This window comes from Capricornis sumatraensis, chromosome 20, assembly GCF_032405125.1.
Source record: "Capricornis sumatraensis isolate serow.1 chromosome 20, serow.2, whole genome shotgun sequence".
NCBI classification, from domain to species: Eukaryota; Metazoa; Chordata; class Mammalia; order Artiodactyla; family Bovidae; genus Capricornis; species Capricornis sumatraensis.
This window is the reverse complement of record NC_091088.1, coordinates 16,605,541-16,626,577: the sequence shown is the minus strand read 5'-3', so window position 1 is coordinate 16,626,577 and position 21,037 is coordinate 16,605,541. Positions and strand designations below refer to the sequence as shown.

At 49.3% G+C, this 21,037-nt stretch overlaps 1 protein-coding gene across 1 annotated transcript in view; it reads left to right on the top strand.

Annotated features, from left to right (window-relative positions):
• COTL1 (coactosin like F-actin binding protein 1) overlaps positions 1 to 21,037 on the top strand; it is a 44,291-nt gene that overhangs the window by 16,103 nt on the left and 7,151 nt on the right. Inside the window, exon 3 of the mRNA XM_068992344.1 lies at positions 9,297 to 9,454. Within this exon, the coding sequence (XP_068848445.1) occupies positions 9,297 to 9,454 (158 nt within the window). The remainder of the gene's footprint in view (positions 1 to 9,296; positions 9,455 to 21,037) is intronic.

Here is a 21,037-nt window from a genome sequence, read left to right as displayed (position 1 = left end):
ACTGAAGCTGGTGCTGTTGTCTCTGGAGTTCTGTTAGAATTTAGCCCTTAAGTTGTTAACATAGCCCACTTCTTCCTCTTTACCCTGTTAGCTAGATGAATTCTAGGTCGTCCTTCAAGACCGAGATCAAACATCACGGCCTCTGTGAAGCCTGCCCTGATCACTGCCCCCCAGGCAGAGTTAATTTCTTTATTTCTTTGATGTTCCCCTCTGCCCTGTGATGCCTTGTGGTCATGGTGCTAACTTCACTGTATTCACATGCTTAGTTTTTCTTTTTTTGCCCTGCTAGATTGTGTATTCTTGAAGGGTTCGGATTGTATCTTATTCAGCAGTCTTTGAACCACACATTATCAACAAGTGTTTGTCAAACGACTAACAGCAACGGAAGAAACAGAAAAACTATAAGAGAACGCAGAGCATGTACCCCAGGGCACTTAGTGCTCAGGCAATCAGGCACTGAATCCTTCAGTGTCTCCAGAGTGTCTCCTTGTCAACGAGGCCATCGTGTACTCCTAGCCTTCAGAAACTGGTTGCAACCACTGGTTCTCTAAGTCAGGAGATGCAGTTGGGTGTAGCACACCGACTTCCATTTAAGGAAGTAAAAGTAATCACTAAAAAAAAAAGTTCTGGTGCTTTGTCACTGGGGGAGAACCTTTAGCTGTCCTGATCGGTTCAGTCTCCAGATCGGGTCCTTCCCTGAGGGTTCTACTGAAGTAATCATCTTTCTTTTCCTCTGGCTATCCTGTACTGCATTTTCTTGTGTTCTGTGTCAGACTAGGAGAGCGGGGTCATTCATTTCACAAAAATCCAGTGGGAAAGGAATCATTTGAGATATCTCCTGCTTTGAGGAAGGGTGGGACAAAGAGTCAATGTGCATGGGCTGTGAGAGCTCATATGCAAGGACTGTGTACACATCCATGGAGCCCTTGTCCTCTGTGTCAGAGAGGGGCCGTTTCCCCTGCTTCCAGGTCCTCGTCTGTGGCCGCTTGGGCTCCCCTGTCAGCAGCCCACTGGAAATGATGCAGCTGTGGCTTCTGTCCAGCTGTCCCTCCGCCCCAGGCAGCAGGATGTTTGAATTCTTTCCTGTTTCCTTTCATGCCCACTCTGGGGAGCTTGCTTGGTGGAAGCTGACAGCTCAGCTTTTTTGGTGTGTGGGTTGTTTTCTTCCTTACTGAACCTTGTTTGCATAACTTCTTAGGGAGTCTATATAAGGTAAGGGCAGCTTCAGCCCGACTCTGGGGCAATTTCCTGCTGTCTCCTTCCCCCTTTCTTTTGTCTTGCTCTGAACTTCAGTGTTGGGTGGAAATTATGAGATGGTTACTTCTCTCTCTCTTTTTTCTTTCTGTTGACCGGTAGATGTTTTGTTGGGTGCCTGCTATGTGCTTGGCACTGGAGATGTGACACGAATTGGACAGGTATGGAAGCAGCTAAAAATATCAAAGGACGTGCCCCCAACCTTTTGCTTAGGTTCCATAGGGAGTTTACTAGGCTATTTTGGTGGTGAGGCAGTTTTGTTTTTTGCTTGTTTGTATTTCTAGTTATTCTACACCTCATATGTGCTTTGTGTGTAATGAAAAAAAATTGCTCAAAACATTTGCAGAAGTGTGAGAGCATCACACTGCTTGGCTCATGGCAGCATCTCAGTCTCCTTTAGGTTTTGTCCTCTGGCCAGTGCCAGCTGTGGGAAGAGGCAGAGGGGAAGACAGGTCTTTTGGGGAGGAAGATGAGGGCCCTGGACCCATGTGGATCCTATGTCAGGGTCGCCATGGCGAGAATATTGAGTGTGACGAGGCAGACTCTGCCCCTCAGTGATTCCGAACCTTAGGAGATTTCCAGTGTGGCTGGGAGGTGTGGAGGAGGGCAGGGAGTCCTCGAGAGCTTGGTGGGGATTGTGTGTCGTTCATAGTTTTGGGGACGATTTTTAGAGCAGCTCATCCCTGAGGCCTTGGTGATTCCAGAGACACCTGACCTCCCTTGTTTCTTCACTCTTCCCATGCCCTCTGTGGTCACGTCTCTCTCTTTGTATCATTCTATGTCCTTCATATCCCCTTGCAGGATCGAGGAGGGAGATAGAGGAGGGAGGGGGAGGAAGGGGCTGTAGAGGAGAGAGCACCTAGTGACCACTGCTGGCGTTTCTGAGCACAGTTCTGCCAGGCAGCGTCCCAAGAACTTTACATGCAGTGACTTTATGCTGCAGATTAATGTACTTAATATGGGACGACGAGAAGCCTTGAAAAGAGGAACAGGACTTTGAACCAAGTGGGCCCTGCGTGGGGTCTCTAGGTCCTGGGGGTCCTTAGGGCTGTGGGACTGGCTGGTGCAGGAGATGTTTCACACTGATAACCCATCCTTGACCTGTGATGAGGCTACGTAGACCAATGAAAGGGTCAAGTTCTTTTGAGAGGGGACTTCTGTTAACACCCTATAAGGACCATCTCTTCATGGACAAGACTCTTCCTGGGCGGGAAGGGGAGGGTGTCCACAGCCCTGAATTGAGGCCACCACAGTGAGGGCCCAGAGGCATTGCCCAGAGGGCATTGACAGTCCTCAGGGATGGGGGTCCCGACCTTGTTTTGTCATTGGTTGATGGCTCCCCTGAGATGGGGCTCTATGTGGTTTTGTGATGCATTTGGGAATCCTTGTTAGTGATGGCTTATGTCAGTAGACATGCAGAGGTCACCGAAAAGCTCTGTTACTAGTGCGGTGATTCAGCAGCCCTTTTTCTAGAGACCACTCTTCTTTGTCTCGGGCTGTGGGGTTCGAGAGGAGGGAGAGTCTCTGGGGGACAGTCCCGGTGGTCTTTGATGGTGAGATGCTCAAGGAACCATGCCTCGAATTCTATAAATTACAACATTGACAAGACAGACCATACAGGAAGCTCCTTTGTATGATCACTTCCTTAAAATGAAAGGGTGTGGGTGGGGAGGATGGCGGTGGGGCTGAACCCTGGGCATTTCAGCTTTTCCACCCACAAGACCCTTGTCTCACCCTCTTTCCCAGTCAGGGGAGAGCAGGTCCTCCGAGTTGAAAACCCCATCTTCTAGTCTCCTCACCTCATCCTCTAGGTCAGTGGTTCTCAGGCTATGGAGGCATAAGAATCTCCCCCAGGGTCTCTTTGAAACTCACTTCTGTTTAAAAATGGCCCCATTCCTAGAGTTTCAGATTCAAGTCTAACGAGTTCCTGGGAAATGATGTTGCTGCTGGTCCGAGGAACACACTTTGAGAGCTGCTGCTCTAGATGGAACCAGGGAAAAGAGATGTCTGGTTTCTTGTCACTTCACCTCTCTGAGCCTCAGTTTCTCTATCTGTGAAGTAGGGTTGTGGGCAGTGCTGACCAGACGGAGAGGCTGGGATGAGAAAATGTGCAGTCACACATAAATGCTTAGGATGGCACCTGCCACACAGCAAGCGCTCAGTGAACAGCTTCTGTTATCTTCAGGACCCTCGTTGGTCTTATCTGTGCCCCCTAATGCTTGGCACTGTGCTTGGCATACAGTAGGCCCTCAAGAAATCTTCATGAGACGAGCGGTTCCATGACCATGTGCCTAGGAGGGCCCCTACTTTGAGACCCAGCAGAGTGAACGTTAATTGGTGGAGGCAGAAGGCCAGCTCAGAGGCTGGAAGGCAAGGAGGCCACTGTGGACCTCATTTCACCAGACAGGTGGGGAGAGAAATATAGTCACCAGCCCCATCAGCCAAGCCTTTCACGCTCTTTCTTTTTCATTTAACCCTCAATATGCCTTATGAGATATATGTGACCCATTTTGCAAATGAGGAAATTGAGGCTTAGAGGCATTCAGGAATCTGGTCTTATCACAGAGCTGGGACTGAATGGGGATGAGTTTCCAGTGGATTCCAAAACTTGGACTCAACCCGATGCTGTAGACCAGAATGTTGAAACTGAATGGTTCAGGGGGCAAGCAGGTGTAGACAGCTGTTCTGGGACCTCTCTCAGAGGGGGCTCAGGGTGTGTCCTCTGATGTGAATTCAGGGCCTGGGTCCCCCCACTGGGGTTATCCAGAGCTGCACCTCGACTCCCCTACCCCTTCAACCCCAGACTGGAAAGATGTGCCACTGAATCCCCCGAGTGCCACCCCGGGGGTGGCAGTAACCTCAGGACCAATCTTCTAGCCAAGTTTGCTGTCCTAGTGTGTAGGCGCCATCACATACGTTCACACTCATGCATAAGCATGCACACACACACAGACGGGCGCACACAAGCACGCTTCATATACATGTATGTGATGAGGTCAAGCTCTCCCTTCCAGGTGATACACCCATGCGCACATCCGTGTTTGATCTGCCCAGTTTGTTCAGAGGAGGGAAGTTAGTGACTAAATGAGAACTTCCTCCTGCGTTGACTAGCTGGAGGTCAGATGGGCTGAGAACCTCCTTCAGGAGGCTTGGGGGCTGGAGGTCTGTGTGGGCAGCTGTGCGGAGGTCTCCCAGACCAACAGGTTTTTCACGTCAGACTTTCCGCTGACTTTTCAGTGTCATGCCACATCCCGAGCAGCAGACATTTGTAAGCAAAATGTGACCCTCAGATTTTCAAAAATGTCAGCAATCTTCTCGGCCACACCATTGTCAGATAAGCACCAAACAGCCATCCAGGAAAGTGGTCTCTCCTGCTGTGATAATTTAAATGACATTGGCCTGCAGTCCTGGAAGATCTTACGGCTGGCCGTGTCCTCGGGGGTGGGGGTAAGGTGTCCATCCTGTGACAGGTCCTAGCCTGGTACTTGGGACACACGATTTGTAACTTTCTCAGTGGCTTTGGCCAGGGACAGAGCAGCTGGGATCCAAGTGTGGTCACGGGATCCCAAACATCCAGACTGACCAATGAGGTAAAGGGAAATAGAGTGGTTGCTGTGGAAACAGGCTGCAAGTTCTTTTGCTGGTGTTGTCTTGGCATTAGCAAGTCAGGAGGCATCAGATGTGTGGTCCGCCTCCCCTTCAAGTCAACGCTGCAATTTAATTAAACACTTTGGAACTGCTTCTCCTGTTCCTCCAGCAACACTACTCAGAAGAGTGTGCTGGCTTCCCAAATGCAGCCTCCAGTGCCGGGAAATACCGGGGAATGAAAGGGCTCCTGTACCAGCCGTGCGTGGCTGTGTGAGTTTCAGTTCCTCAGCCCCACCAGCCCTATTTCCTGTGCTCACACCTCACCCACAGCTCCACTCCAGGGAGAAGGTTCTACCGGGTCGGGCCAGACAGGTTTCACAGCATCCCATTTTATCCTCATGGCTGATGTAGAAGAGAGGTATAAAATCACCTAATTTGGAAACATCCCAGAAGTCCATCAGTGGGTGCATGGATGAATAGAACAGAATGTGGTCCATCCATACAATGGAGTATTATTCAGCCATAAAAGGAATGAAGTACCAGAATTCCCTGGTGGTGCAGTGGATAGGAATCTGCCTGTCAATTCAGGGGAGTTCAATCCCTGGTCTGGGAAGATTCCACATGCTGCGGACTGACATGCCGTGTGCCACAGCTGCAGAGCCGGCGCTCTAGAACCTGTGAGCTGCAACTACTGAAGCCGGCAAGCCCTGGAGTCAGCACACTGCAACTGCTGAATTCTGTGCACCTAGGATCTGCTCCACAACAGGCGAACCCACTGTGATGAGAAACCTGCATACCACAATAAAGAGTAGCTCCTGCTTGCCGTTACTGGAGAAAGCCCTTGCAAAGCCATGAAGACCCAGTGAAGCCAATAAATAAATAAAACCTTCAAGCTATTAAAAAAAAAAAGGAATGAAGTGCCGATCATGCTGCCACATGGATAAACTTTGCCAACATGCTGAGCTGAAAGAAGGCAGACACAAAGACCACATAGTGTAGGGTTCCTTCCATCTGTGAAATGTCCAGAGAAGGCAAATCCAGGGACAGAAAGCAGCTGAGTGGTTGCTTAGGACTGGGGGGACGGGGGAATGCTGAGGAGTGATGGCTGGTGGGTAGGGGGTTCTTTTGGGGGGCGATGCAGATGTTCTGGAATTAGACTGTGGTGATGATGGCACCATATTGCATATGTCCTAAGTGCCACTGACTTGTATGCTTTAAAATAGTTAAAATGGTGAATTTTTTGTGGTGTGACATTTACTTCCATAAAAGAAAAAATGGGGAGGACCAAAAAAATCACCTCATTTTTCAGATGAGGCCAACTGAGGCTCATATGTTTGGGGATTAAGTCAGGCTCCTCAGGGAGTTAGAGATGGCACTCATGTTGTCTCCTGTTCCCAGACTTCTCCTTCTTCATTTCTCACAACCAGTTGGTCACTTGTTTGGTTGCTAAGTCATATCTGACTCTTTGCGACCCCATGGACTGCAGCACAGCAGGCTTCCCTGTCTTTCACTATCTCCCTGAGTTTGCTCAAACTCATGTCCATTAAGTCAGTGATACCATCCAACCATCACATCATCTGTCACCCTGTTCTCCTCTTGCCCTTAGTTTTTCCCAGCATCAGGGTCTTTTCCAGTGAGTCAGCTCTTTGCATCAGGTGGCAAAGTATTGGAGCTTCAGCTTCCGCATCAGTCCTTCCAATGAATATTCAAGGTTGATTTCCTTTAGGATTGACTGGTTTGATCTCCTTGCTGTCCAAGGGACTCTCAAGAGTCTTCTCCAGCACTACAGTTTGAAAGTGTCAATTCTACAGTGCTCAGCCTTCCTTATGGTCCAGCTTTCACATGCATACATGTGAGACGTATATCGGTCACTAAGCTGTGTTAATTTGGCCCATGAAGGGTCCCTGAGACCCATCTCTCTTCTCTGTCCTCACCGCTTTGTCACCCACCGACCCCTCTGGTCAGGTCCTGGGATGGGCTCCCACCAGCCTCCCAAGGCCAGGTGGGGAGGGGCAGTTCCCTAAAGGAGGAGGGCTGGGCAGACACACCTGAGACACACCTTGGCTCCAGGCTGGCTTGTCCTTGGTGCATTACCTTGGGCATGTCACACGACCTCCTGGCTTCATCTCCCAAACGGTGGTTTGGATGTAGATGATGGTGACCATGATGCCCCCCGTGGCCCACCTCCCCGCATCCTTATGAAGACCTGGTGAATACTAACCCATAAACTGAAGGGTGCTGTGTCATTGTGAATGGCGATTATGATCTGTTTCCTCTAAGAAAACCCTGGATATAGAGTTTGAATCTGGAGTCCATGCCCTGTCAAGCGCTGTGTCTTAGCTTCCCTGGGTCAGATGGTTCCCTGCTAGACTGGCTGGCTTGTTGTCTAGGATGAACTTGGGCTTTGAGGTACTAACCAGCCAGTGTGGACTGTCTCCATCACACCCAGAGGGCTGGTGGTCTTGGTGGCTCAGACAGTAAAGCGTCTGACTACAATGCAGGAGACCTAGGTTCAGCCCCTGGGTTGGGAAGATCTCCTGGAAAAGGAAATGGCAACCTACTCCAGTATTTTTGCCTAGAAAATCCCATGGATGAAGGAACCTGGTAGGCTACAGTCCATGGGGTCGCAAAGAGTCGGACACGACTGAGCGACTTCACTTTCAGTTTATACTTTGTGTGGGATTCCACATGGAGGCACCTGGAATGATTCTAGGATCAAGATGCCTTGGTTTTTGTTTGTTTATTTATTTATTGGCTGCGCTGGGTCCTTTTTGCTGCTTGAGGGCTTCCTCTAGTTTGAGAGCGGGGGCCACTCTTTAGTTGCAGTGCTCCGGCTTCTCACTGCGGTGGCTTCTCTTGTTGGAGAGCATAGGCTCTAGGCCACGAGGGCTTCAGTAATTGCGGCACAGGGGCTCCAGAGTGCAGGCTCAGTAGTTGTGGTGAAGAGGCTTAGTTGCATCTTGGCATGTGGAATCTTCCCAGAGCAGGATCAAACCTGTGTCCCTTGCATTGGCAGGTGGATTCTTAACCACTGGACCGCCAGGGAAGCCCAAGATGCCTTGGTTTTAAGAAAGAAAGTCGTGAAACCCCAAAGCGTGATCCTTTGACTAACAGCATCAGTATGACCTCAGAGCTAGTTAGGAATGCAGACCCCAGGGTCCCGTCCTAGACCTGCCGAATTGGAATCTGCATTTAAGCAAGATGTCAGGTGATTCAGATACACACAGTGCTTGGGAAACATAGCTCCACGAGTCATTGGGTCCCTGAGAAATCCTAAAGCCAGCAAGGAAGAGCCGTTTGAGAGCATGACCTGGGTCAAGGGCCAGGTACAGGATGATTAACCCCAAACCAGCAGCATCGACTTGATGGACACGAGTTAGTGACGGACAGGGAAGCCTGGCGTGCAGAAGTCCATGGGGTCGCGAAGAGTCGGACGTGACTGAGTGACTGAACTGACTGAGCAGCAACCTGCGTCCCGGCCATCACCAGGGAGGGGCTGAATCGAGACTTCATTGATAACTGCAGTTGACATGTGAACTGTTTAGGGATTAATCTGAGTAAGGGTATGTGATGCCCTCAACTAAAAGGGCTGGATTTTGGTGCAAAACTGAAAGGGGTCCTGATTAAACGGGGACATAAAGTATGTCTGGAAATTGGTGCTCACCCGGCTGTGGCTGGGGGTGGTCTGTTCCCCAGGGAACACTGGGTGACGGCTGGAGACATTGTTGTTTGTCATCCTGGGCTGAGAGATGTGATACTGGCATGGAGGGGGCGGAGGCCAGGGTTGCTGCCCAGTCCTCCAATGCACGAGACGACCCCACCAGGAAGACGCACCCAGCCCCAAATGACTGGAGTGCCGAGGTGGAGACATACACATGCGCGCGCGCGCGCACACACACACACACACACCCCCCATGTAACAAGCATAACACACCTAGTGGAAAAATGCTCAGAATTCTTTATTGGCCTAATTGTCTGGCCACAATCTAAGAATGCCCAGAGGGCCCCAAGCTGAATCCCAGGCCAGAAGCAGGACCACTGTCTTTGTTCCCTGCTCCCTGACCCCAGCTTGGTTCCTGTCTCTCTACTGTGTGGCTTTCCTGTTCCAAATAGGGCCTCAAAGATTTGGGATAACCTTTTGCTCCTTGAATCAGATTCAGAATTTGAGGCATGACTATCTGAGGGGAGGGCAGGGTGGTGGGTGTGGCAGCCAGAGAGGCCCGGGCTCCCTCTGGCTGTGCAGCCTCGGGAGCATCCTGGGGCCCTTCTGCGCCTCCACCCTCCGTCTGTGAAGTGGGCATCTCTGCCTGCAGCACTGTTGTTAGGATCGAAGGAGGGAACGGTGGCTCCTTCTGTGTCACTCTGGGTGCCCTTAAGGTTCAGAGCCCTGTCTGGAGGGTGTGGATCTGGGTATTCTAACCGAGCCCCATGCCCTCCTTTTGCTGTTGGTGCAGATGATGTCCGATTGTTTGCCTTCGTGCGCTTCACCACGGGGGATGCGATGAGCAAGAGGTCCAAGTTCGCCCTCATCACATGGATCGGCGAGAACGTCAGTGGGCTGCAGCGCGCTAAGACCGGCACCGACAAGACCCTGGTGAAGGAGGTGGTGCAGGTAACCGTATTTGTGTTCTCTTAGGGTCTGGGGGGTGGGGGTCACATTCCGCAAAGCGTCACCATCCAGTAGGGACACAAGGGGCAGGCTTGGCTCCTTGGTCTGTGACTTTGAATGTGGCGTGCTAAGTCCTTGGACCACTAGCGACACTGGTGGGAGATACCCCAAATTGCCTTCTGGGTACGGTAGCCGCATTTGTGACCCTGACCATCGAATACTAGAGACGTGGTGGCTGGTGTCTACCTTTCCGGGTGGGGCAGGCAGCTCATGGAGGAGGAGGCTGGAGGAATGATCAAAATGGCGCCACTTCCTGTGGCTGACGGAGGGCTTCCGGCGTGGCCGTGAGGACGCAAAGGGAGAGTTCACGAGTGCCCGCTGAATGGTGTCTAGCACACAGTAGGAGCGCAATGACACTTGGTGAATGAATAAATGTCAATCACATGGGCACCAGCAGGGGTTTACAGATAACTTTGATGACCCTAGAATGACAAAGGCTGCATCAGTGCGTCAGCAATGGCAAAGATCCCTAGACTAAGTAGCTGGGCGCTGGTGGTAGCTGATTTACTCCTGTGTCCCTATTAGACTAGAGGAAGAGGGGAAAATAGTGTACCCTTGGTTTTGTCCCTGGAGTTCTAGACAGCTCTACCTGCAGAGCTTCCCATTTTAAAGTTTTTTATTTTTGCATTTTGGACAGAACAAAAATTGACACTATTGGAAATTTCCAGAGCAGGTCATTTGAAGCTAGGGCATGGGGTCATGCTGAGAAAAAAAAAAATCCAAATTCTAGGGCTTCCTTGGTGGCTTAGTGGTAAGGAATCTGCCTGCCAGTGCAGGAGACGTGAATGGAATCCCTGGGCCGGGAAGAGCTCACATGTTGTGGAGCAACTAAACCTGTGCACGGAAACTGTGGCCCCTGGGCTCTAGAGCCAGGGGGCCACGACTACCGAAGCCTGTGTGTCCCAGAGCCCGTGCTCCTCAACAAGAGAAGCCCTCACACCCCAACTAGAGAGTAGCCCTGGATCCCCGCAGCTAGAGAAGGGCCCCCGCAGCAGTGAAGACCCAGCACGGCCTGAAGGAGCAAGTCAAAAAATCATGGAAAAAATCCAAATTCCAGAACGATAGACTGGGGCAAGGGGGTGGAGGGGGGAGGGTTTTCTCCCCACCAAAGGGATCTCCATCTTGCAGAAGGATTTCCCAAAACCCATGATAGGGGGTGGATGGCTAACTGGTACAGGGCTTCCTTAGAGGGGATGAAAATATTCTAAACTGTTCTAAAACCTGTGGTGTTGGTTGCTCATATCTGAGAATATACAAAAAGCCATTGCATCCTAAAAAATAAGAAACACACACACACAAAAATCTGCCGAGTGCAGTGTGGTGTCCTGGTTTAGATCCAGGACAAACTGGTGAAATCTAGAAAAACTGGTGAAATCAGAATGAAGTCTGGGGTTTAGTTAGTAGTCATGTTCCAGTGTTGGCTTCCTGGCTGTGATAAACATACCACGGTAACTTAAGACGTTCACAGTTGTCAAAATGGCCGTGGGGTACGTGGGAACTCTTGGTGCTGTCTCTTGCAACTTTCCTCTAAATCCACAACTATCCCCAAATAAAACTTCTGTTTAAAAAGTAATAATAGGAGAGAACGCCTATCATTCCATTATTACAGCCGATTTTTCCTTCTCTCCTCCCAGTCCTGTGGGTGAGCACACTCCCCTCTGCATTGCTACAGTCACAGCCTATGAATCACACCTAATCAGCTTCTTTTTCCTAACATAACGTAATTACATAAATTATGTGTCTGTAGAGTCTTTGTAATGAACGTTTTTCTGGCTGCCGACCGTCCGGTTTCACAAGTGTATTGTGATGGATTGAAAATCCCCTTGGTGTTGGCCTCTTGAGTTGCTTCCCATTTTCATTGTTATAAATAATACGTTCCAACCAACATTTTAATACGTGCAGCTCCTTCCCGCCCTACACTGAATCGTTTCTTTAGCGTGCCGTTTCAGGAGGGGGAGTGTTCCGGAGTTAACAGGGGTGAGAGTCCCTTTAAAAAGGAATAGGCTAGGACTTTCCTGGTGGCCCAGTGGTTAAGACTCTTCACTTCCAATGCACGGGGCACAGGTTCAATTCCTGGCCAGAGAACTAAGTTCCCACATGTGCTGGTGTGGCCAAAAGTAAATAAAATGAAATTTTAAAATATTCGAGCCAAAAATTAAAAAATACCTATATATTGCACATTAAAAAAAAAAAAAGGTATAGGCTGTCAAATTACCTCCTAAAGGGCTAGCACTGTGCCTGGGATGTGGCAAACGTTCCATAAATGTCATTCACTTCCTAGCCTAATCAGCATTACCAGCAAATACTGCAGCTGGCACCCTGTCCAGCCCTGGCACCCTTTCTTTGGGCAGCCGCCTACTCAACCCCTCGGGCTGTTTTTGGACAGTTGGAGGCTTCACTGGTTAACCAGCTTTCAAGGGTCTCCTTTGTGGCAACAGAATGGAAAATGCAGAAGAATGTATGTCCACGATCAGAGGTCTCCCGCTGGACTCCACCATCCACGCTTAGCCCTCTCGTCAGCCAGCCCGGCGTAGCCGGAAGAACAGCACAGACTGGGAGAGGGTGTTTGCTGGGGCGCGTCCAGTGGGGGTGGTCTTTGAATCTTGCAGAACCCCTGTTTTCTTTCCATTTTTAAGACTATGGTAAAATGGAATAACATAAGATGTTAGCCCTTTTAGTGTGCCATTCAGTGGTGTGACATACATTTAGTGTTGGGCGGTCACTGCCATTGTCCAAAAATTCCAGAGCTTTTAAAATCACCCCCAAAGGAAACTCTGTCCCTAGTAGCAGTCTGCAGAGTTCCTGTTACATCTAAAACTCTTCTCAGTTTGGTGAAATGGGTAGAGAGTGGTTTGGGGAAATATGATTCTTTGGTGGAAAGACTTCAGTTGGGAGTACTGGTTATAATTCATTTGTTTGTAAACTCTAACATATTGCAGCAAAATGGGAATTGCTTGGCTCTCTGAACTAGGAAATGCAGGGGTTGCCAGCTTACGATGTGGCTTGATCTGGAGCTGAAGCCGTAGCTTCTTTTCTTTTCTCTTTTCTCTTTCCTCTTTGTGTGGCCCCAGGTGGCTTCTGTGCAGCAGGAGAAATGGTCCAGGCCTGGTGGCTGTTCTGGGTCTTGATCCCAGGGGAAGGGAGAGTCCTCCTCCCTTAGTGTCAATCATTCCCTTAAAGTGATCCAGTTGGCCCAGCTGAGGCCACACGCATGTCCTGTGGGGCTGGGAGGTGTGGAGCCTCATGACTGACAGCTCTGAACTGATTCCAGTTGTTAAAAGAAAAGGATGCTTGTATATGAAGAGCATAGCGGATGCTTGCTTCATCTTGAACTGCAGGTGCAGTGTGATATTTTGACCATTACCTTTTGCATTTCCCACCTCTTCATTTAAAAAGGTTTATTACCTGAAGCTGTTACAAGACCTCACATTTATACTACAGTTGTAAATACAGCCATTTATGTTACAAAGGGTCGATTTTACTGGTGTAATGGTATCTTCCGACAGTCATTAAAATCATGCTGATGCTGGCAGGTCAGTTTTCCCCTCTGCTTAGTGGGGACTCAGAGCAGGTGTTCTTTAAGGGGTCTCCAGATGGCCCTTCTGGATTCCTTGTCTTGGGGACAGGGTCACATCCCCAGCTGCCTTTTACCACCATTTTCATGTGAAGAATAAATGAATTTTTAATTTAAGATTTAATTTAAGCCTTTTTTTGGTAATAATAAAAATACTCCACATCCTTATGCTTTGTATGAAATGTTCAGTTCAGTTCAGTCGCTCAGTAGTGTCCAACTCTTTGAGACCCCATGGACTGCAGCATGCCAGGCCTCCCTGTCTGTAGAGAATGTAAATGAATGTTGTTGTTCAGTTGATACGTCGAGTCCGACTCTTTGCAACCCCATGAACTGTAGCCCACCAGGCTCCTCTGTCCATGGGATTCTCCAGGCAAGAATATTGGAGTAGGTTGCCGTTTCCTTCTCCAGAGGATCTTCCTGACACAGGGATCAAACCTGTATCTCCTGCATTGGCAGGTGAATTCTTTACCACTGCACACCAGGGAAGCCCATAAATGAATGTAGAGCCACTGAAATCAAGAAGCGTGGGTCTTTATGCCACCTGCCTGCACATGGGCAAGTCTCTCTCCCTTCCTGGGCCTCAGTTTCCTCATTTAAAGATAAGTTGGATTGGGACTTCCCTGGCAGTTGACTTTGCCTTCCAGTGCAGAAGGTGTTGGTTCGGTCCTTGATTGGAGAGCTAAGATCCCACATACCTCCTGGCCAAAACACCAAAACAAAAAACAGAAACAATCTTGTAACAAATTCAATAAAGACTTTAAAAATGGTCCACATCAAAAATTTTTTTTTCTTAAAAAAAAAAAAAAGAATTGGATGAGTTGACCTGCTGTGTCCTATTCTGTTTGTATATATTCTGAAATTGTTTCATTTGTTTAGGGGGTACTTCGTTTATCAAAGTGTATTACTTTTAAAGGAACCTTTTACTTTGTCAGTAGAAGAGACAGTGTGCAGTGCAGTAGTCTGGGGGTGTAGCCTTTGGAGCCAGATGGAGTGAGCTCAGGTTTCAGGCCTGCCATTCAGTGTGCAGCCCCGGGCAAGTTGCTCTCCTCTGGGCCTGATGTCTGAAGCAGGGCTGGTATAGAATCTGCCTCCTGGGGTTGTTGTGGGGATTGAATGAGCGACTATCAGGAATCGCAATTAGAACAGTGTCTGGTAGCATCCTGGGAGTGTAGTTGCAATTACTTCCAGCTTTCCTGGTTCGACACCACTGCGATACACAGCTTTCTGGTTTCCCTGGGGGCTGACAGGTCCACATGCTGAGTCCCTAACCTGGGGCATGACTCTTGATTTTGAACCATCCTGCCTAACTATCTTACAAATGGCTTGGACCAAAGTCACATCCGTCAGCAACACAGGAAGGTTCCAGCCTCACTCACCGTTGCTGGTGCTGATTTCAAAACAATCCAGACCTCACCTGGGGCCTGTGCCTGGGTTCATCAGCTAGGAGAGTAACCCTAAGCGTAGCCCTGAGCAATAAGACTTGCATCAAGCCATGGCTAACAAGCAGCTGGCCCGGGGCTGCAGCCCCATGGAGTCAAAAGTCAGGAGGTTTAATGGCGGGTCCCTAGTCTGTGTTCAGAGCCAGGCTGGCCTCTGAGGCTGCTGGAGAACAGGATGAGGCCAGCAAGGCTGGGGGCAGCAGCAGGGTGCCAGACTGGGCAATGATGACACCCAGACTTGGGCCTGGAATGTGCTGAGTGGACAGGGTGCGTGGCTGCCTTGTCACAGCCATCGTCTGCTGCACAGAAATGCCTGGCTGGTGCCTGCGACACAGTACCCAGCCCATTGTCCCGGCGCCGCTGCGGGGTGAGAGGGACAATGCAGCGGCCCCGCCAGAGACCAGCCTGCGCCGGGCCAGGCTGTCTCGATTTAGAAGCAGACTCGGTCGATGGAGCATTGTGCTGGCCTTGCAGAAGCTCTGTACTCACGTGATCCTTTCATCTCTTTTTTTATTTTTGAACATCATATGAATGCTCACGGAACCAGTTACCCGCAGGTACATCTCAGCTTTCAGCTCTGGGAAGAGAACAGCAGGGAGTATTTCCTCTAAGGGGAAGTGGAGGTGGGAAGGACGGGCCTGTCAGTGACAGCATGGAGCCATCAGTGTAACGTGTATCCTGAAGGCTTCTGAACCCCAGGAGCAAGGGCAGTTTACATGCTGGACCCGTCCACCCACAGGGCCAGGACCAAATGTCCTAACTCTCTTCCAGGGGGGTCATGTTTATGTACAAGTGTGGTAGTTATGTTAATAACAAGAGTTTTACTGTGCCCTTGCCTTATGCCTGGCACTTTGAAGGACTTTCCACATATTGAAATTATTTCTTCTTCACTAGGCCAGTTCTGCCATCATCTGCATTTTATAAATGAGGAGTCTGAGGACCGGGGAAAGTTGGGGAATTTGCTCAAGGTCCCCTGTGCTTGCAGACTGGCCAGGAACCCCGACTCTGTCACTTCAGCCCACTACACATCTCCCAAAGTCTTCTAGCACCAGGAAGAATGTTCTGAGGCCAACATACCTTTTGGAAACTACTTTTATAGGCTCGCATGACACATGAAAGGCTCTGAGAAAATCTGCAGGAAACAAACATCTTACATTTATTTTTAAAAATACTGACCTGGTTCTCAATCTTCCTTGATGTTAGAACTTTTTTTTTTTTTGAAACTGGAAACTGAACATCATTTCACAGTGTTTCTTTCTTTTTTAAATACTGCTGTGTCAAGTGGAAGAGATCATGGGCCTAATGGGAGTGAGATCCAAGTTGATATTCCAGCTTTACTAACTTTTCGCCCTAGTGAAAGTGAAAGTCGCTCAGTTGTGTCCGACTCTTTGCGATCTCATGGACTATAACATGAATTCTCTAGGCCAGAATGCTGGAGTGGGTAGCCTTTCCCTTCTCCAGGGGATCTTCCCAACACAGGGATTGAACCCAGGTCTCCTGCATTGCAGGCGCAATTCTTTACCACTTAAGCCACAAGGGAAGCCCCTTGCCCCTAGGACCTCGGGCAAGTAACTTTATCTCTAGAAGCTGTTCTCACTTAAAGAGAATGTAGATTCTCACAGAGCCGTTGGAAGGATGAAAGAAAAACAAAGTGAAAGTTTTCTCCTTTTAGTGACTGATGAACTCCTATTCATCCTTCACAACCCTGATTTTTTATCCCATTCTCCTACCAGCCTCAATCAGAATTGATTGCTCCTGTGTTTGTACTGTAGCTCAAATTCCTTGAATTATAATTAAGTGGCCCTAGAAAGTGATCTCGAGGGCAGGGACCATGGCTGCTTTATTTGCATTTCTCATACCTAGAAAAGTACTAAAACATGATAAAATGTGAAGAAATAGATCTGTTGAGGTAGGCTCTAGTCTGTGACTTATTCTGGACAAAAGCTAGTAAATGTTCAACAACTGCTCTTAGGGCTGAATTAAGCTGTGGAAGCCATTTACACTCAGGGAGGGGCTTGAGGGTGGATTGGGATTTCCACAGGCTCCTCTTTTGTTTCAGGGGAAAGCAGAGGTGAGAGCTGTTTGGATCAGCGGGGAGAACCCCTGTACCTCGGTGTCGGGAGATTTATGGGGCTGCTGCCCCCGCTTGCAGAGCATCAGTGCTGCGCGCCAGCTTAGATGCCTCATTCCTCTTTGAAAGGGCTGTTTTTATGGGGAACTTTATGCTTCTTCAAGCCTGTGGTTTGGCCGTTTATTCTTCTCAGAACCAGAAAGGGCTTTTTGTGCTCATGTGTTTCACCTGGGCCTGGACTCAGACAAGGGGGCTTTCCGGTGATCAAATCCTGTATTGAAAACATAGGGACTTGCCTGGTGGTTCAGTGGCTAAGACTCCATGTTGCCAATGCAAGGGGCTTGGGTTTGATCCTTGGCTGGGAAACTAGATCCTATATGCCACAACCAAGATCTGGCACAACCATATATATATATATATATAAAACACACAGACAGACAGACAGACACACACACACAAGCACTAAAGTCCCAAGCTGCCTGTGAATGGTCGTGCCGGGATCCTGTGTGGAGGGCCAGGTGCCATTATGTGTCCAACGTACAGATGAGGAAACTGAGGCTTGGAGGGGTGCCACCTTGAGCCAAGGATGAGTGTCAAGACAGAAGCCAGATGATGGGGCTCAGAGGCCATTTTAGTCCTGGGGAGGGCAGTGGGGAATGTGGTTCTATGCTCTTGCTACCAAGAGGTTAAAAGCTCATGGGAGAAAGAGGAAGATGCCCACACCCTGAGCCTGGCATGTAAATGCAAGTCGCTTTCACAAGTTGAGAGCTCTGCCAGCTCTCAACGGGTTTAGTGAGAGGCTGGGTGCCCGTCACTAAAACCCTAGATGGGTCCCAGCCCTGGGCCAGCTGGCCTTGGCATGGTGCCTGCCTGCCGCCACCCCCCACCCCTGCAGTGGTCGGCCTCCTGGTGTCCACACAGTGGTTCCTGACACTCACAGCAGACGGTTTCCACGGACTGGGGACATCAGACTAGAGCCGTGCAGGTCTCTACTGAAGGAGCTCAAGTGCTGAGTCCAGACAGGTCCCCAAGTGTGCCCCGCACACCCAGTGCTGCTGTTGAGACGGCTGCCTGTGCCCTCGGCTGCTGAGCCTTTCAGACCTTCACTCCCTCAGTCTCTTGCCTTGCGGGACCACCCCTACCTCTGCCCTTCTCTTGTCGTAGCTTATCCCCGGCACCCTGCCTTTTGAGAGTCCCTCCTAGAACAAGCTCCAGGCTCTCTGTTCTTTCCCCTATGATGGTTTATCCCCAGACGGTGAAAAAATGGTTAGGACAAAATGAAGGACTTCCCTGGTGGCTCAGACAGTAAAGCCTCTGTCTACAATGCAGGAGACCCAGGTTCGATCCCTGGGTCTGGAAGATCCCCTGGAGAAGGAAATGGCAACCCACTCCAGGACTCTTGCCTGGAAAATCCCATGGATGGAGGAGTGTGGTAGGCTACAATCCATGGGGTCGCAAAGAGTTGGACACGACTGAGCGACTTCACTTTGCTTCACTTCAAGTGATGGTTAGTCACACAGCTAAGTCTGCTAATTCCCCTGGAGCTCTGGGTGGGTGATATGTGTTATTACAAAGCATTGCAGAGGTGCAGGGTGTGTCCTTTCATGTAACATTTCATAGATGCTTTTGGTTTTTGTAATTTTAATGGCTGAATACTATTCTGTTCAGTGGATGTGGGATTGTGTGCATGTGTGTGTGTGGTTTTCATCCTCCTGATGAAGACCTTGGTGTGGAGTTAGACATGGGTTTGGGCCTCAGCCCCACCCCATGATGTGTGTGGCCTTGTGCCAGCTGTTTCACTTCCCTGAGCTTCAGCTTCCTCTGAAAATTGGGGATGATAATATCTAACTCATAGAATTGTAAAAATTAAATACTGTGTATCCTAAGTGCCTGCCATGTAGGAACTGTTCAGTGTAGGTGCTATTTACTTATTTACTCAACTTTTGTTGAAAAGTGGAAGCAGTTTGGTATTTACTGACAGTGAACATCTGTGAGTATACATGTTGTCATTTTTTTTTAATTCTGTTGAATTTTTTCCTTTGGGAAAAATTCCCCAAAGTGAGTATTGCTGAGGAGCAAGAAATACTAACCACTTTTTATGGTTGAGCAATGTTCCACTGCATGTATGTACCACAGCTTTTTTATGCATGCATCTGTTAATGGGCATTTACATTGTTCCCATGTCCTGGCTATTGTGTAAAGGGTGCTGCAATGAACATTGGGGTACATCTGTCATTTTGAACTATGGTTTTCTCAAGCAGTTATACTCCAAGTTAAAAGAAGAAAGAAATGTTAGCCACAGCTTCAACCAGGCAGAAAGTGAAGTCCTAAACTGGGTTAATATTTCTTGTCAGTTGATTGATAGCAGGGGCTATTTGGAGGTATGGATTAAGAAGGATTCTGGGGTTAAGTCTGGACTCAGTGGGAAAAGCGCCATGACTGATTTGTGATGTCTGCCGTGGGTACCAGAGGAGAGAGTGGAGCTTGTTCCTCCTCCTTTTTATGTATATATTTATTTAGCTGGCCGTGGCAGCTCTTACTTGCACTTGGGGTCTTGTTGTGCCATGCAGGTCTTCCATTGCAGTGCTTGGGTTTAGTTGCCCCGTGGATTGAACTCGTGTCCCCTGCACTGAACCACCAGGGAAGCCCCCAGTTCCCACATTCTTACCATCCTTGATCTAGATGGAGCCTTGTCAGAAATCAGGCAAAGTGGAGTCGGGGCTCTTGTCAATATCCATGGTCAGTGTTGGACCGTTACCTTGAGCCCACTTGGAATGCCACCGTACTCCTCTCTCGTCCTTTGCCCCCTCCTGAGTGAAATGGGGTCGTGTCATTCCTGACCTGTGACAATGGTGCAGGTGCCTTCGTTCCCAAATTCTGTCAATCACTGGACCATACCCTTTCAACCGACTTGTTTTTCCCTTGTCTATGATGACTCATGCCAGTTACAGGAACCTTTTCTTTTTTAGTAAATGTACCCCACTAGAAGGACTTTTAAGACCTTGGTCTCTGAGACTCTGTAGAATAGTTGTAGGAGGGAAGATGTAGGGGGCCCAGGAGGGGTTGGCAGGTTTGAAGCTGTGCATTTTCATCTGGCCCATGTTCCTTGGAAGGGTGCCTTTTCTCTTAGCAAGATGCAGGCTGCTGGGGACCAATTGCTTTTCTTCAGCACGCCAGGGTCTTTGGTTTATAATTAATCTTCACCCGCTTGGGGAAAAGATACATTATTGAGGCCAGCATGTGTCCCATCCACCCTCTGCCCCATCTCACTGCCTACACACACTGCCCCACCTCACACAGGTGGCAGGGGAGGTTCCATCCCCCTCATTTTTGCAAGAGTTTGGGATGGGCCTGAAGCCAGCACACAACCTTTCTGAAAGTCATACTCAAATCCAAAAGTTGACATTTCTGTGCTGGTTTCTCTCACTGCTCCTTGGATTCTGGTGTCCAAGGTGGAACTTTGTCCCATGGGCTCTGGAGGCTCAGGTGCAAATCCGAGGATGGCTGGTGGGGAAAGAGACAGCAGACCCACCATCCAGACCACTTCTTTCATGGAGATGGAGACCAGGGCCTAGAGCCATTGACTGCTTCCTGCAGGGCTTTTTAGAGCCCTCCTGGTTCTTTTTCTCTGCTCTGAGACTGTCAGAGGGACCTGTTAGTATCAGATTTTGACTTCCCAGGGCCTCAGAGAGTGTCTGGCATATAGTAGATGTTCAGTAGGCAGGTGTTAATTGGAAGAATGATTTGCATTAACTCTCGTTATCTTAGGATATGATGAAGGTCACCTCTCCTCCCTGGCGCCACCTTGTAGAAATGGGCATTGCTGGCATCACAGACTGAACTCACTTTTTCTCCCCAGACTTTCCCGGCATCTGTGTTCTCTGTGTAGGGTAGCAACTCATCATGGTCCTTATGTTCCGGGTAGAAGACCAGACACACTTCTGCCCCCACAGACCTCCTCTCTGTCTTCCCATGGCTAATTCTGTCCCCAGCTTTTGAGTGAGCAGCTGGACTTGCTGTTTTCCTTCTGCAAGGGTGAAGAGAACCTGTGTCTCTATCTTGGTTATTCTGAGAAATTCCCCAGACTTCCCTTCATTAAAAAGTAAACAGTGAGGATGGAGAAGTTAGTGTGGGTGAGGGAAAGGGAACTTAGCCTCACCCTATACATTTGCTCCTGAGAAGGCAATGGCACCCAACTCCACTCCTCTTGCCTGGGAAATTTCATGGACAGAGGAGCCTAGTGGGCTGCAGTCCGTGGGGTCGCTAAGAGTCAGACACAACTGAGTGACTTCACTTTCACTTTTCACTTTCATGCATTGGAGAAGGAAATGGCAACCCACTCCAGTGTTCTTGCCTGGAGAATCCCAGGGATTGGGGAGCCTGGTGGGCTGCCGTCTATGGGGTCACACAGAGGCGGGCACGACTGAAGCGACTTAGCAGCA